The 16,295-nt window shown below is 38.4% G+C and overlaps 1 protein-coding gene across 4 annotated transcripts in view; it reads left to right on the forward strand.

Annotated features, from left to right (window-relative positions):
* RABGAP1 (RAB GTPase activating protein 1) overlaps positions 1-16,295 on the forward strand; it is a 177,811-nt gene that overhangs the window by 40,131 nt on the left and 121,385 nt on the right. For 3 of the 4 annotated variants that reach the window (XM_054502511.2, XM_054502510.2, XM_054502508.2), the window contains exons 3-4: positions 12,454-12,688; positions 14,154-14,358. In XM_054502511.2, the coding sequence (XP_054358486.1) occupies positions 12,454-12,688; positions 14,154-14,358 (440 nt within the window). The remainder of the gene's footprint in view (positions 1-12,453; positions 12,689-14,153; positions 14,359-16,295) is intronic. The other variant, XM_054502512.2, reaches the window with a different exon arrangement.

A 16,295-nucleotide genomic window follows, 5' to 3' on the forward strand; every position in this document is an offset into this window, starting at 1 on the left:
ACAAGGCTGAATGAGAATAGAGATGAACTGGACTTGGTGCCTGTATTTAAGATGCTTATAGCTTAGGGTAGATGACAATTAAAAATCTTGTTACATTTTTTTCTATTACTCTTTCCTTTGTAACAAATTACCTCTGCCCATTGTAGTGGCACATGTCTGTAATCCCAGCACTTTGGGAGGCTGAGGCAGGAGGATCACTGGAGCCCAGGAGTTCAAGACCACCCTGGGCAACAACAGTGCAACCCTGTCTCTTTTTAAAAAAAAATAAAAATTGTAAGAAAAAAACTCCAAATTACCTCGATACTCAGTGGATTAAAACGTTTACTCTTGATTTTGTGGATTGACTGGTTGATTTTTGCCAATCTTGCGCTCATACAACTTCATCTGGTGGGTCGGGTGGGGACTGGGATTGAGTAGTATGGCTGGGTCTCCTTCCATGTAGTCGCTCATCTTAGGCTTCTTCACAGCATGGTAGTCTTAGGACAGGAGTAGCAGCTGTAAGGCCCTTAGGGCTGAGGCTTAGAAATTATACCACGTGGATTCTCTTGTTCAAAGCAAGTCACAAGTCCAGTTCTTATTCAAGGTTTTGGGTAAATAGGCTATATCTCTTGATTGGAGGTGCTGTAGAGATTCTCTGGCCATATTTAATTTTCAACATCAGTATAGTTAGATGAATTCTGTGGTATAGATGAGCAAAGGGTGCTATAGAACAGAGGATGGAAACCTAACTCAGCTTGAGGGAAGGGTCAAAGAAGGCTTCTTGGAGTTGGTAATGCTTTACGTAAGCCCTTTAAATAAAAGTGTTATGTGATGGTGTAGTTATAGAAAACATAGAGGTATGGCCGGGCGTGATGGCTCACACCTGTAATCCCAGCACTTTGGGAGGCCAAAGTGGGAGGATTGCTTGAGCTCAGGAGTTGGAGACCAGCCTAGGCAATATACTGAGAGCCCATCTCTTTATATATATTAAAAAAAAAACCCAAAATACATAGAGGTATATTTCTTTTTTTTTAACCTAGTCATCCATAAGCAGGTATTTTTCGTAATAAAATGTTTTGACAACTCCTATCAAAATGTGAGAACTTTCCATAAAAGCAGAACATGTATTTTCTCCATCTGACTAGGACTATATGTTCCTCTCAGTTGGGAATCTTAGCTCTTACCCGAAGATACTCTGTAAATACTGGTTGGGGATGCACTGATGAACTAGGGTTTCTTATGCAGAAAGATGAGTTACTTTTTTTTTTTTTTGAGACGGAGTCTCGCTCTGCTGCCCGGGCTTGAGTGCAGTGGCATGATCCCTGCTCACTGCAAGCTCCACCTCTCAGGTTCACACCATTCCCCTGCCTCAGCCTCCCAGTAGCTGGGACTACAGGCGCCCACCACCATGCCTGGCTAATTTTTTGTATTTTTAGTAGAGACGGGGTTTCACCATGTTAGCCAGGATGGTCTCGATCTCCTGACCTCGTGATCCACCCGCCTCGGCCTCCCAAGGTGCTGGGATTACAGGCATGAGCCACTGAGCCTGGCCAGATCAGTTAATTTTTTAAACTAATCCTCATAGAGTTTTCTTCTTGAAAAATCTAATTGACATTATTTAGATGAAAGAAAATTGCCAAACTTTATAAAAATAGCAGATAACAAAAGTCAGTCTATCTCAGTAATGCCGAAACTAATCTGATTTGGTTTCTGATACTGCTTTTTTAGAACCTGATAATCTGCTTTACGCGGTGGCTCACGCCTGTAATCCCAGCACTTTGGGAGGCCGAGGCGGGCGGATCACCTGAGGACAGGAGTTTGAGACAAGCCCGGCCAACATGGCAAAACCCCATCTCTACTAAAAATACAAAAATTAGCCGGGCGTGGTGGCACGCACCTGTAATCCCAGCTACTCCAGAGGCTGAGGCAGGAGAATTGCTTGAACCCGGGAGACGGAGGTTGCGGTGAGCTGACATCACGCCACTGCACTCCAGCCTGGGCGACAAGAGCGAAACTTCGTCTCAAACAAAAAAAAAAAAGAAAAAAAGAACCTGGTAATCTTGTCCTTTGTAATGCAGAGCTTTTATTCAGCAAAGTTACTGAACATGAGCTCAGTTTAATTAAGAGGGTTAGAGTGGTGGTGGTGGTGGTGGAGACACATCAGTAAATATGTCATCATGATACAATTCATCATGTAGTAGAATCTAGGTATGAGCGAACTGTGTGAGAATGTAATTGTTGCCTAAAGAAGAAAAGAAAGGTTATGTGTAGTAGGTGATAGTTGAGAAAATATTAAGAGTGCCCTGTACAAACAAGTGAGTCTGTAACGTGGTAAGATCCAGAAGCTTGAAAGAATATGGAGTCAGGACTACTGTATGTAGAAGAATTGATTGTATTTGCTTTTCTTTTCCTCCCAAGATGGAAATGGCTTTGTCATTTTTTTTTTTTTTTTAGTTATAATAATGTCTGCTTGTTATAGAAAACCAGGCAGTAAGAGACGTAACTAAAACCCAGCCATGGCCATATGCAGTGGCTCATGCCTGTAATCCCAACACACTTTGGGAGGTGGAGGCAGGAGGATTGCCTGAGCCCAGGAGTTCTGGACCAGCCTAGGTAACATGATGGGACCCTGTCTCTATTTTTAAAATAAAAAAATTAAAAACCCATCCATAATCCCATTACTTAGTGAAACAGTTGTAAATGTTTTGGGCCTGTCTTCAGTTGACTTTTCAGGATAAATTCACAAGCTGCTGTTCTTTCCCCTCTTTTTATTTTAAAGTAATACTAGAAATTCTAATGGTAACTTTATGTTGGTTCTTCCTTCGTAGAGTAAGATAAAGAGACTGATAATCAGAACAGCCATGGTTTATAAAGTAAATCATAAAGAAATTTACTGATTTAACAAAGATCACAGAATGAGTGTGTAAGCAGGTTTGAGATTAGTAACTAAATCTTCAAATATCCAAATTGGACTTTTGGTTATTTTGTGTCATGTATTCTGACACAGCTAGGGTTATTTAGTATGTATAAGTAACATACATACTTCTTAATTGCTCAGCTTTTACGCTGAAGCTCATCAATATTACTCAATTTGAACCATTTTTATTTGTGTTTTTACTGCAATAGGATTAAAATAGTGGAAACTGTAGATCATCAGGAATTCGTCTTTAATTTTCTGATCATCTAGGGACTTCTCAAGCACAAACTGTCCCTTCCTAAGCATGTTTTCTTGATGGCCTAAATATCCTTCAGAAAAGGATCCCAAACTGCCTGAAGTAGCTTTGTATAACTGGCAAATCAAGTGGGGCCAAGTTGGTATTGTTGCAGTGAAAGGAAACAAGGACTATAAAATTAGAAGTAGAAAATTGAGACCAGGAAATGACTCTGGATTTTGCCTTTGGAACATTTTGTCCTTTAGTTCCATAAATGCAATTTTGCTCTCAAGGAAACAGACTTGTAGCCAGTTCTACCATATAAGATATTGCCCTTATTTGATATATTTAGAAAGGACAAATGTTATTCCAGTATGCTGCTTTTGTACATGAATAGTAGGTGTGTTCTTAGAGTTTCTTTGGGCCATGAAAAGTAGAACTACTTGCTTTCTAAGTTTATTGTTTGTTTTCAAACCTCAACTCTAATAGGTGGATCAGAGTTTCTTTAGAAAGAGCTGAGAGTGGGGTGGAGGAATACCAACACTCATTGGATGCTAACTATTTGGCGGGTACTGTGGTGTGAGGGTTAAATGAGATAGTTCTGTAAAAACCACACGATACAGTGCCTGAAATATACGTAAGTGCCCAATAATGTTATCAAACCCTAATAACAATCCTGTGAGATATTAACATCCTCATTTTAGAGATGAGACTGCTGGGGCTCCCAGACATTAATTTGCCCTCAGTTACAGAGTTAATGTCAGAGCAATGTCCCAAAGCCAGATATGTCTTACTTGGGAGCCCAAGTATGGCCACTAAGTTCAGTTGCATAGGGTTTGAACACTACGGTTCTAGTGAGAGCCATTCAGATAATCTATGCTGTGAATGGGGTGCCTCTTGGAGTTGTGCCACAAAACAACTCTGAGCCCAGTTTTTTTTAGTACCACCCTGCTATGTAAGCAGAATTATGAATAAACAATTCATCATGCAGTCTCCATCCCTGCAAACGTTTATGTCATATGTTTATAGTAGCTGCTAAATGCTAAATTGGCCTTTTTATGTTTATTGTTTTCCTTCACAATTCAGGACTTTCCTAAAGAACTGTTCCTTTTAATGTAGAGTACATGGAAATAAACACAAATCTAAATGTAATTCTTAGTTTTTCTATTCATAAATATTTGTTTTGCTTTTTTCGTCTTCATATTTGTGCTAAATTACATTAGAAGTCTTTATTGGACTTCAAAATACATTGTTTGTGTTTTGCACTGGGCTCTTTGCAGTATTCTTATTGTAAATGTTAGACCTTAATGACACTTGCTCAGAATAATGAAAAAAGATGGTATTTGTTTTTGTTTTTGTATTTTAGTAGATAAAGCTGAAGTCATTCAGATTTCCTTTCTATAATTAAACCAAAATTTGTGGAATATTCAGTATCCAAGTAGGATAAAATCATACTGCTTTGGCTTCCATTCTTTGCATTTGTAACATTCAGTTCAGTAAATATGTATTTCAGGTGTATTCTGTCCCAGTCACTATCTGAAGCTTTGGGGATATAAAGATAATTTAACAAACAGTCTCTGCCCAGTCTGGTTCAAGGGACTCTCTAAACAAATATTTTCTAAAACAAGTAGCAATGCTAGAATAAACATATATGCTAATATTATGGTAGCCCTGAGGAGGGAGTGATTAAATCCTATCTAGAAGGGTTAAGATCTCCCAGAGGAGGTAACAGAATTTAAGGTTGGTCTTAAAGAGGATGACTTTCCAGGAAAGGAAACACTCGGTACAAAGTATAGGTGCTTGAAAGTTTATGGTGTGTCCTGGGAAAGTTGAGTAGTTTGCTGTGACTAAGTGACTGGAAAGGCAGATTGAGCAGAGTTCTGAAAAGACTCATAGGATATACTTAGGAATTTGGGCTTTATCTTGTGGGCATTGAGGAACCAATGAAGGATTTAAAAACAAGGCAGTGCTTGATCACAACTAAGATTGGCAATTATAAGTTGAATGGTGGCCATATGTGAAAGAGGAGAGAGAGAAAGAAGGCAGGCAAACTACTAACTGCAGTAGGCCTACGTAAAATGAAAGAGGTTGTACTAAGGTATTAGCTATGCAGAGAAGATAGAAGGGAAAAATGGACAGACAAGGGTCAATAGGATTTGTGAGTTATATGAGAATGAGAGAAATCAAGGATGATTGTAATTCTTAATTTGGCTATGGAGTGAATGGTAGTGCAACTCATTGATTAAAAAAGGATGCAGGAGGGCTGGGTGCGGTGGCTCATGCCTGTAATCCCAACAGGGAGGCCAAGGCGGGCAGATACTTGAGGCCAGGAGTTTGAGACCAGCCTGGCCAACATGATGAAACCCCATCTCTACCAAAAATACAAAAATCACCTGGGCGTGATGGCGCATGCCTGTAATCTCAGCTACTCGGTAGGCTGAGACATGAGAATCGCTTGAACCCAGGAGGCAGAGGTTGCAGTGAGCAGAGATTGCATCACTGCACTCCAACCTAGGCGGCAGAACGAGACTCTGTCTCAAAAAAAAAAAAAAGAAAAGCAGGAAGAGGATCAGTGGCTTAAGTTTTGGACAGAGTAAGTTTGATGTGTCCAACTGAAGGTCTCTTAGTTGAGTAGACAGTTGAGGAAGGGATTGTAGATACAGATTTGGGATTGTTTGTTGTTAGGAGTAGATACCATACAGTGGCACAGGAGAGTCTAATAACGTGAAGTTAATGCTAAAGACAGAATCCTGGGTGAGCACCTTTAGTAGGGTACATAGAAAAAAGGGAACAGTTGTGTTCTCAAATTGCATCTTTTGTGGAAATCATACTTTTTCTGTTTTATTTTAGGTCAGATTTTTTGAGGTAAAATTTACACCAATAAAATGCAGCCCTCTTAGTTGTACAGTCCTGAGTTCTGGCAAATGTAAAGTCTCGTGTAACGACCAGCACAGTCAAGATGGAGAATACTTTTATTACTCCCAAAAGTCCCCTTGCACATCTATTTAGTCATACCTTTATTCCCCTTCCCTGATAACCAGTGATCTGATTTCTGTCCCTATAGTTTTGCCCTTTCCAGAATGCCAGGTAAATGGAGTCATACAGTATGTAGTCTTTTGTGTATGGCTTCTTTTACACAGAATAACGCTTTTGAGATTTGTCCATGTTATTGTGTGTATTAGTAGTTTATTCCTTTTTATTGCTTAGTAGTATTCCATTTTATAGATCTGTAAGAATCTTATTATTAATCCACTCACCAGTGAATAAACATTTGGGTTGTATTCAGTTTTTGGCTATTATGAATAATTCATTAACATTTGCAGCCGGGCATTGGTGGCTCATTCCTGTAATCTCAGCAACTTGGGAGGCTGAGATGGGAAGATCGCTTGAGCCCAGAAGTTTGAGGCTGCAGTGAGCTATGATCGTGCCACTCTCCGGCAGCTTGGTCAGCAGAGAAAAACCCTGTCTCTCAAAAAATAATTTGCAAACAGATTTTTGTGCAGACATATGTTTTTATTTTTCTTGGGTAACTAATACCTAAGAGTGAGTCATATGGTAAGTGTAATGTTTAACCTTATAAAACTTTATAAAAAATGGATAATATGACTAGACCATTTTGCATTCCTACCAGCAATGTACGAGAGTTTTCTAGTTGCTCCTCATTCTTGCCAGCCTTTCCTATTGTCAGAGTTGTTTTGAATTTTAGTCATTCATTTTATTTTATTTTATTTTACTTTATTTTATTTTATTTTAAACAGGATCTCACTCTGTTGCCCAGGCTAGAGTTCAGTGGCATAGTCTCACTGCAGCCTCAACCTCCTGGGTTCAAGTGATCCTCCCACCTCAGCCTCTTGAGTAGCTGAGACCAAGGTGTGTGCCAGTACTTCTGGCTAATTTTTAAAATTTTTGTAGAGTCAGGGTCTCACCATGTTGCCCAGGCTAGTTTCAAACTCCTAGAGACAGACAGTCCACCTGCCTCAGCCTCCTAAATTGCTGTGATTACAGGCATGAACCACCACACCCAGACTATAGTCATTCTTATAAGAGTATAGAGGCATCCTATTATAATTTCTATTTCCCTGATGGCTAGTAATGTTGAGTTTCTTTTTATGTGCTTATTTGCTATCTGTGTATCTTTGGTGAAATGCCCTTTTTAGTTGGGTAGTTTGTTTTCTTCTTAAGAGTTCTCTATATATTCTGGATATAAGTCCTTCATCAGATATATGACTTGCAAATATTTTCTCCAGGTCTGGCTTATCTTTTCATTCTCTTAAGAGTTTCTTCTGAACAGAACTTTTTAATTTTGTTAAAGTTCTCAAGTTTTTCTTTTATGATTCATACTTTTTGTGTCCTAAGAAATCTCTATGTCACAAGATCAAAAAGATTTCTCCTGTGTTTTATTCTGTATGTTTTATAATTTTAGAGCACACTTAGGTTTGTAATCCTTTTTGAGTTAATTTTTTGTATATGATGTGAACTATTAAGGTTCATGTACTTGCATATAGTTGTCAGATTAATTGTTCCAGCTTCATTTGTTTTATTTGTCACTTTCTCCATTTAATAACCTTGACAGTTTTGTTGAAAATCAGTTGGCCATATATGTGTGCATCTATTTCTGGACTCTGTTCTGTGCCATTGATCTTTATATTTGCCTCTTCACCAATACCACAATGTCTTCATTACTTTACCTGAAACTACATTTATTTTAGAGATAATTGTGGTATCTGTTAGGAATGCTATTGGCAGCAAGGAAGAGAGCCCTACTAAGAGAGGGTTTATTTTTCTGCTATGAGAAGTCTGGAGATAAGCAGTTGCCAGTTGGTTTAACTTGTTCATCCATACCAGGGTTCAACAGACTATAGTCTGCTGGCCTAATCTGGTCTGCCACCTGTTTTTGTAAATAAAGTGTAATTGGAACATAGCCACATTAGTTTGTTTACACATTGTTTATGGCTGCTTTCATGCTACAAAGTCAGAGTTGAGTAGCTGCAAGAGAGACTACATATAAGGCCTGCAAAGCCTAAAATATTTATTATCTGGCCCTTTACAGAAAGTGTTTCTTAACTTCTGATCTATACCATTAAGGACCCAATTTCTTTTATCCACTCATTCTTTTTTGGCTCACTGACTCTTTTTTAAGACAAGGGGTCTCCTTATGTTGCCCAGGCTGGCCTCAAGTGATCCTTCCCCACAGCCTCCTGAGTAGCTGGGACTGCAGGCACAGGCCACTGTGCTTGGCTTGGCTTACTGACATTTTGTTCTGTGTCACTTCATTGTAATAGTACATCCACCACGGTTCTATATTCATGTTCCAAGTCAAGAAGAAGAGAGAAAGGGGGTGATACCAGTCATGTTTGTTTCTTTTATTGGGAAAATCAACAGTCTTCCAGAAGCTTCCCAGCCAATTTCTTTACATCTGAAAGGCTAAAATTATGTTATATGGTAAACCATAGCCGTAAGGGAGGCTGGAAACTAAGCAGTCAACTTTCCTAGCCTCTCTAGTGGAGATAGGCATGTGCCAAAAGTAAAAATCATTCGCAGTTAGTCCTTTTATCATGATGAACCATTCATATTAGAAAATAAATAAACTGTATAAGTTTCTAGCCCAGTGATTTTCAAACTTTGTTACATGTGAACATCTGATGGGGTGCAAAATATAGATTCTTGGGGCCCATGTACAGAGGTTTTTCTTGGGTGGAGTCAAGGGATTTGCATTTTCAGAAAGTACCAGAGACCATTTTGATGCCTATGTGGACCCTCTGGTAAATACTATTTTGGCATCGTAGTTTGGGATTTAGATTTGAGGCAGTGTTTCTCAATCCTGGTTGTATATCAGAATCATCTGTGGAGGTTTTTTGTTGTTGTTGTTGTTGTTGTTTGCTAGAGTCTCATTCTGTCACCCAGGCTGGAGTGCAGTGGCACGATCTTGGCTCACTGCAACCTCTGCCCCCCGGGTTCAAGCGATTCTTCTGTTTAAGCCTCCTGCGTAGTTGGGACTACAGGTGCATGCCACAATGCCTTGGTTGATTTTTGTATTTTTTAGTAGAGACAGGGTTGCACCATGTTGGCCAGGCTGGTCTCGAACTCCTGGCTTCAAGTACTCTGTCTGCCTCGGCCTCTCCAAGTGCTGGGATTATAGGTTTGAGCCACTGCACCCAGCAAAAAACCAACTTTTTAAAGCAGAACTTCTGAAAAAAGATAAATATGTATTAATGTTGACTATGTGACAGATGCCATGCTATGTATTACTTGCTTTTGTTCATTTCATACTCCCTAGTAATACTGATAATTTTTTTGGATAGTCATGGTCAAAAATCATTAATCTAAGATTGTTTCTCAGAGTGCAGTTCCCAGACTAGCAGCATCACTATGATCTGGGAATTTTTTAGAAATTCAAATTATTGAGTACCACCCCAGACTTAATTGGAAACTCAGGTAGGGCCCAACAGTCTGTCTCAGCAAGCTCTCCTGGTGATTCTGATGCATGTCAAAGTTTCAGAACCTTGAAAGGCACTGCTGAATGTTTCCCAGCTTGGTTTAGACAAAATCAGTTGACTGTCTTAAAAATAAAAAAGAACTTAATTGATTAAAGTATGCAGGCCGGGTGTAGTGGCTCATGACTGTAATCCTAGCACTTTGGGAGGCCAAGGTGGGTGGATCGCTTGAGGTCAGGAGTTCAAGACCAGCCTGGCCAACATGGCAAAACGCCGTCTCTACTAAAAATACAAAAACTAGCTGGGCGTGTTGGCACGCGCCTGTAGTCCCAGCTACTTGGGAGGTTGAGGCAGAAGAATTGCCTGAACCTGGGAGGCAGAGGTTGCAGTAAGCCGAGATTGTGTCGCTGCACTCCAGCCTGGGCAACAGAGCGAGACTCTGTCTCAAAAAAAAAGAAGTATGTGTACTATACTGTCACGGGTAGTAATTTGGAATTGGATTGAAGGTTCACAAATGATCTAACATGATAATTGTTGAGTATTGTATTTGATAAGATTATTCAAGGCATTTGTTAGGTTACTATTTTTAAGCCACTCTTACAACTGTTTTGTGTGTGTACATTACTTTTTCCTAGTTTTTAAGGAAGAGTTAAGGACATTGAAGACAGTTCTTATGTTTATAAAATTTATAAAGTAGGGAAGAATGCAAGATAAACATGTATAAACACAAGGCAAATGTATAAACATGTTTTCTTTTAGGGTTAGCTACATTTCTGTGATTGGTAAGTATATTACAACGTAGGTAGCCTATCCCAACAGAAAACTTAGGTTTACTTATGTGCCAAAGATCAAAAGATCTTTGGCATATTACTTCATAGCAAGTAATATGTCTTTCTTCAGTTCCAGTTGCATTCCCAGTTGTAATTACTAATTGCTTCAACAGGGAATCTAATATCTTCTCTCATCTGTTTTTGGGAAGCTATATAACTCTACTCCTATATGTTATTTCTCCCTACCCTTGGAAAAATTAGTTTAGGTTCACTTGGGCTGTCTTTTGCTTACTGCAGGTGATACAGTATTTCTTCTCCAGTTTTGAAAAGATAAGAGGCTAATTGGATCTAAGCTTTAGTTGGATTTTTAGGTGCTTTAAAATTTTTTTAAGCTGGGCGTGGTGGCACTGCCTATAGTCACAGTTACTCGGGAGGCTGATGAGGGAGGATCACTTGAGCCCAGGAGTTCAAGTCCACGCTGGGCAACATAGTGATATGATGTCTCTTTTAAAAAAAAGTTTTTGAGACAGGGTTTTGCTCTGTCACCCAGGCTGGTGTGCAGTGGCGTGATCTCAGGTCACTGCAGCCTCAGCTTCCTGGGCTCCAGCGATCCTCCCACCTCAGCCTCCCAGTAGCTGGGGCCACAGGCACATGCTACCACGCACGGCTAATTTTTGTATTTTTGGTAGAGATGGGGTTTCACTGTGTTGCCCAGGCTGGTCTTGAACTCCTGAGGTCAAGCAGTCTGTCCACCTCAGCCTCCCAAAGTGCTGGGATTATAGGCATGAGCCACTGTGCCCAGCAAAAAAAAAAAAAAAAAAAAACTTTTTAAAGCAGAACTTCTGAAAAAAGAAATTCAGTTGCACTTGTGTCTGTGTAGAATCTGATTTAACAAAGGGTTAAAATTACTCGGCCCACTTGTAATTCCATTAGCAATAACTCCAAACATAAAATGAAATTCACAGAAACAGAAATTGTCATTGAAGCCAAGAAAGAGGTCTTTATTTCTAAGGCAAAAGTAGTTGAAGTGTTGGAATTTCCTTGGGAAAATGTCCGCAAAAAAGACTTGTCTTTTTCTCAATTATAATTTGCAGCACAAGAGACTTGAAGTTTATAGAATTATAAAAGCCTGAATCAATAAAAATACTTGAATTGGATTTCTTGGTAGCCCAGAGGTACCTACCTCTGTTATTGGAATTTTGCTTCCTAGCCTTTGTGTTAATTTTGCTAGGGTAGGTCTCATTCTCTTAGCCCTGCCCAATTTAACTTTTTGTTAGGTTTTAGTCTTCAGAAAGCCTCCTAAATCAGGGCTCCCTCTTTTTTCCCATGGCTTCGTTTTTCTAACTCAATTCTTTTGTTAATTTTTTTAGTATTTCTTAAGCGTTTAGTGACAATACTGCATTATGTCACTTGTGGTTTTCCTTGGCATTGGGCAGTCTCCACTGGATTTTGCACTTGCTTCCTTGTTGAGGAACTGGTAATAACCCATCATGACTCCATAAAATTACTTGATATTACTGAAATAGAGTGCTTTTATTTCTCAGGACTATTTTGTACATTCGTGTCAGCTTTACTCAAGTGTTTCAGAACTTTCAGAACCTGTTCATATCATATAAGTCTTCCTCAGAAATACAAGAGACTTGCATATGACTGGAGTGGTAAAATACCTGTCGAAATGTATTGCCTAATATGTATGTTTCTGTTGATATCTTTTGGAAGCAAGCACATTTTTCCTTTTTTCTTAAGGGCTAGAGGAGACACTAAGATGTTCTTCTTAAAAGCGTTATTTCTTATCAGACAAAATGATAAATCTTTTAATTATTGTTAGTTTAGGACACAGTAAAAGACTTTAATAACATTGGCAGGCTATCGCATATATTTCTGGGTATTAGTCTGAAGTTCACTATGTACTTTTTCATGAAAAACTATATAAATTGAGAGAGCAGCTGTGCCCTTATTTGTTGCAGATCTTGATTTATTCTATTTTTAAAAAAACATTCAGAAGATATCTTTGTATCAAAAGAAATGCTAATGATTTTCTTTAGAATGTGGACCCATTTTAATCAATACTGGTCAGTCTTTCTCACTTTGCTGATTGCATGTATTTGTGACCCTTAGATTGTAGGGAATGGGAGTGAACAGCAGCTGCAAAAAGAGCTAGCAGATGTACTGATGGATCCTCCAATGGACGACCAGCCAGGGGAAAAGGAGCTTGTGAAAAGGTCACAACTGGATGGTGAAGGAGATGGGCCTCTTTCTAATCAGCTCTCCGCTTCATCCACCATTAACCCTGTGCCATTAGTAGGGCTCCAAAAACCAGAGATGAGCCTACCAGTGAAACCTGGACAAGGAGGTTAGGATTGCTGCATTGCTTGCGTAACTGAAGGTTATTGTTTTTAGTATGTGAGTGTCCACCCTGTACTAGGTTTTATTTAGAACAGGCAAAACCATTGTCTACAAAAACAGGCAAAAACATTCTCTAGAATCTCTACATTCTAAATCTAAGGGGATGTGAGAGGAGTAAAAATATATGTACCATTCTGATTTCCTTTTAAATGTATTTCAGTTGTACCAAGGAAAGAGAAAACATGGCTAAAGGACACAGAGGGAGTCTTTTTTTTTTTCCCCAGAATGCTTAAAGATTTTTCAAAGAAAGAAGGAATATGAGTACAATATTAGAGAAATGGAGGGATAATTCTGGGTGAACAGATGTTTGCTCCAGACCTATATAGCTCTATGGGAGCAGTTGCCAAGTTGAAAAAGGAAGACTAGAACATGGGACAGAAAGACATAGCATGGGAGAAGGACAACTTAAAAGACTCATTTGGAAAAGCAGGTGCTAAAACTGTAGATGTTATTGGGAAAGGAAAGCCAAAGGGATTAAGAGAACATAATGAATTGGCTAAGATGATGAATTAGAGAAATAATTTTAACAGTGCAGGTCAGAAAGATGACAGGCCAGGCGCAGTGGCTCACGCCTGTAATCCCAGCACGTTGGGAGGCCGAGGCAGGTGGATCACAAGGTCAGGAGATCGAGACCACCTGTCTCTATTAAAATACAAAAAATTAGCCAGGCATGGTGGCACACACCTGTAGTCACAGCTACTTGGGAGGCTGAGGCAGGGGGAATTGCTTGAAACCAGGAGGTGGAGGTTGCAGTGAGCTGAGATTGTTCCACTGCACTTCAGCCTGGCGACAAAGCGAGACTCCATCTCAAAAAAAAAAAAAAAAAAAAAAGTTGACAATCAGAGATAGGAGTTTCAGAGTGAAGAAATGCTAAATGTATATTTGACCTAAATGTAAATTACAAAGTCAAAACAAATTAGAAGAGGCAGAAAGTGAATCAAATCTGAGTCTGACTGAGACTGACTCTAATAGCACTATATTTTGAGTATCCTTTGTCTGAAATGCTTGGTACCAGAAGTGTTTCAGATTTCAGATGTTTTTGGATTTTGGAATATGCATATAATTACCTGCTGAGCACCCCAAATCCAATAATTCGAAATCTCAAATGCCCCAAATAGTACTTCTTTTAAGTGTCATGTAGGTGCTCAAAAGGTTTTGAAATTTGAAGCATTTCATATTTCAGATTTTTGAATTTAGGATACTCAACCTGTACCTAAAAATCTTGGTGTTTCTGACAGAGTTCTAGTGTGAGATTTCTGGTTTTCATGGGCATTTCTTTTAGGGTATGGCATATTATCTCATTAATACTTAATTTTAGACCCTAAATGTTACTTGCAGATTTTTACTTGCTAATCATATCAACAAAATATCAAAGTGAAAGTAATCACTTCCTTATTTGTTGTTTCTTTCAGATTCTGAAGCTTCAAGTCCTTTCACACCAGTGGCCGATGAGGACAGCGTAGTTTTCAGTAAACTGACTTACTTAGGCTGTGCCTCGGTAAATGCTCCCAGGAGTGAAGTGGAAGCCTTAAGGATGATGTCCATTTTAAGAAGCCAGTGTCAGATTTCACTAGATGTTACCCTTTCAGTGCCAAACGTGTCTGAAGGAATTGTGAGGTGAGACTGGTTTATTGAAATCTTTTGATATTTACATCAGATCTCTGACCTGTTGCTTTAGAAAGAAGCAATAGTGAATAAAATACATATTAATAGTTATTTTACTTGTGTAATGTTTCATTTACCTGGCACTCATGTCTTCCAAGGACTGTGACCTTTGTGAAAAATGGTCACTTATTTGTAATAGTTTTTCATACTCTTCCCAATCATGTGTAGTACATTAGGCATTTAATGTTTTGGGGATAAATGAAACATACATGAGTCAGCCTAAAAGATTATATTTTCCATGTTCCTTTGATGAAAATACAAGCTTGACACATTATTTCAAAATGGAGTTTCACGCTGAGTTTGAAAGTTACAAAAATTTATTATTAAATATTAACTATACCAGTACACCCCTTAATTTTTATGATGAGAAAACTGGCTAGGTGCAGTGGTTCATGCCTGTAATCCCAGCATTTTGGGAGGCTGAGACAGGTTGATCACTTAAGTTCAGGGGTTCGAGACCAGCCTGGGCAGCCTGGGCAACGTGGTGAAACCCTGACTCTACAAAACATACAAAAATTATCCAGGCATGGTCGCACGCACCTGTAGTCCAGCTACTCAGGAGGCTGAAATGGAAGGATCACCTGAGCCTGGGAGTTCAAGGCTGCAGTAAGCTGTGATCATACCACTTCACTCCAGACTGACTGACAAAGTGAGACCCTGTCTCAACAAAACAAAATGAAAAAAAAGATGAGAAAACTGAGGCACAGAGAAGCCTCTAGCTGTTTATACTCATAGAACAAATTACAATTGCAGATAGTTAATCAGATGTCTGTATCAACCAGCTAAATATACTGTTGCTCAATAAGTCAGATGAGTGCAGGTAAAATAAATTTTTTTTCTCTATTACCAAAGATGTATGCTTATTTAAAAAAATTACCACATAAAAATAGCCTTAATTCTACTCTACCACTAATAAATACAGTTAACATCTTGGCTTATTAAGATCTTCTTTGCATATTGGTATGTGTATATGTCTATGTATGTGTGAATATACCTGCATATATATGCATACATAATTATACAACTATTAGAATCAACTTTTTTTTTAACAGCAATGGACCTGTACATACCATCTTGTACTTAGTTTTATATCATAAACCTCTTTTCATCCAAGTAAATATTATTAAAATTTTTAATTTATGATGGCATATGAATGGGTTATAAATAAATAACCCATCTCTTATATTAGACATTTTAAGGTTTTTATCTTTCAGAGAAAAAAGCATGAATAATGATAGCTAATTTTAATTATATGGGAATATCAGTGTTTTATAAATAGGTATCTTTGAGCTCAATCTTTTTAGACTTCTGTTGATTTCCGTAGGATAAATTCCTAGAAGTAAACTTATTGAGTTTGTCTGTTTTTATTGCTTCTAATAACATTGCCAACTAGCCATCAAGAAATATTGATCTAGTTTATACTTTTATCAGCAGTATATAGAGTATCCATTTCTCAGTATCCTCAGAAGTATTTTGGACGTTCATGGTTACAGAGTAATAGCTGTGTGTTGATTGTAGTAAAATAATCTGTATATGTAATTTTTCCCCTTAAGTATTTAAATAACTATTTTGCAAAGACTCACAAATTCTATTTATTAATGATAAACTATTAATAAAATGTGTTTAGCACTCATTTCTATATGTTTCTTAGTCAATGCTCATTCCTCTAACTGAAGTTATACTTTAATATATTTTTAATTCCATAAAAGAAGTTAGAAAGCTAGTCGGTCTTACCCCACATTTTTAGAGTTTTCATAAAAGTGCTTTCAAACCTGTGTTAGATCCTCTTCCTAGGTATTTCCGTGATGAGCAAGCCCTTCTAGGCTTTCCCATTAATGGCTCTACCCACGTAGTGTTGAAATTGCATAGTTTCTTTTTAGACCTTTCAT

This window comes from Pongo pygmaeus, chromosome 13 (genome assembly GCF_028885625.2).
Source record: "Pongo pygmaeus isolate AG05252 chromosome 13, NHGRI_mPonPyg2-v2.0_pri, whole genome shotgun sequence".
Lineage (NCBI taxonomy): Eukaryota > Metazoa > Chordata > Mammalia > Primates > Hominidae > Pongo > Pongo pygmaeus.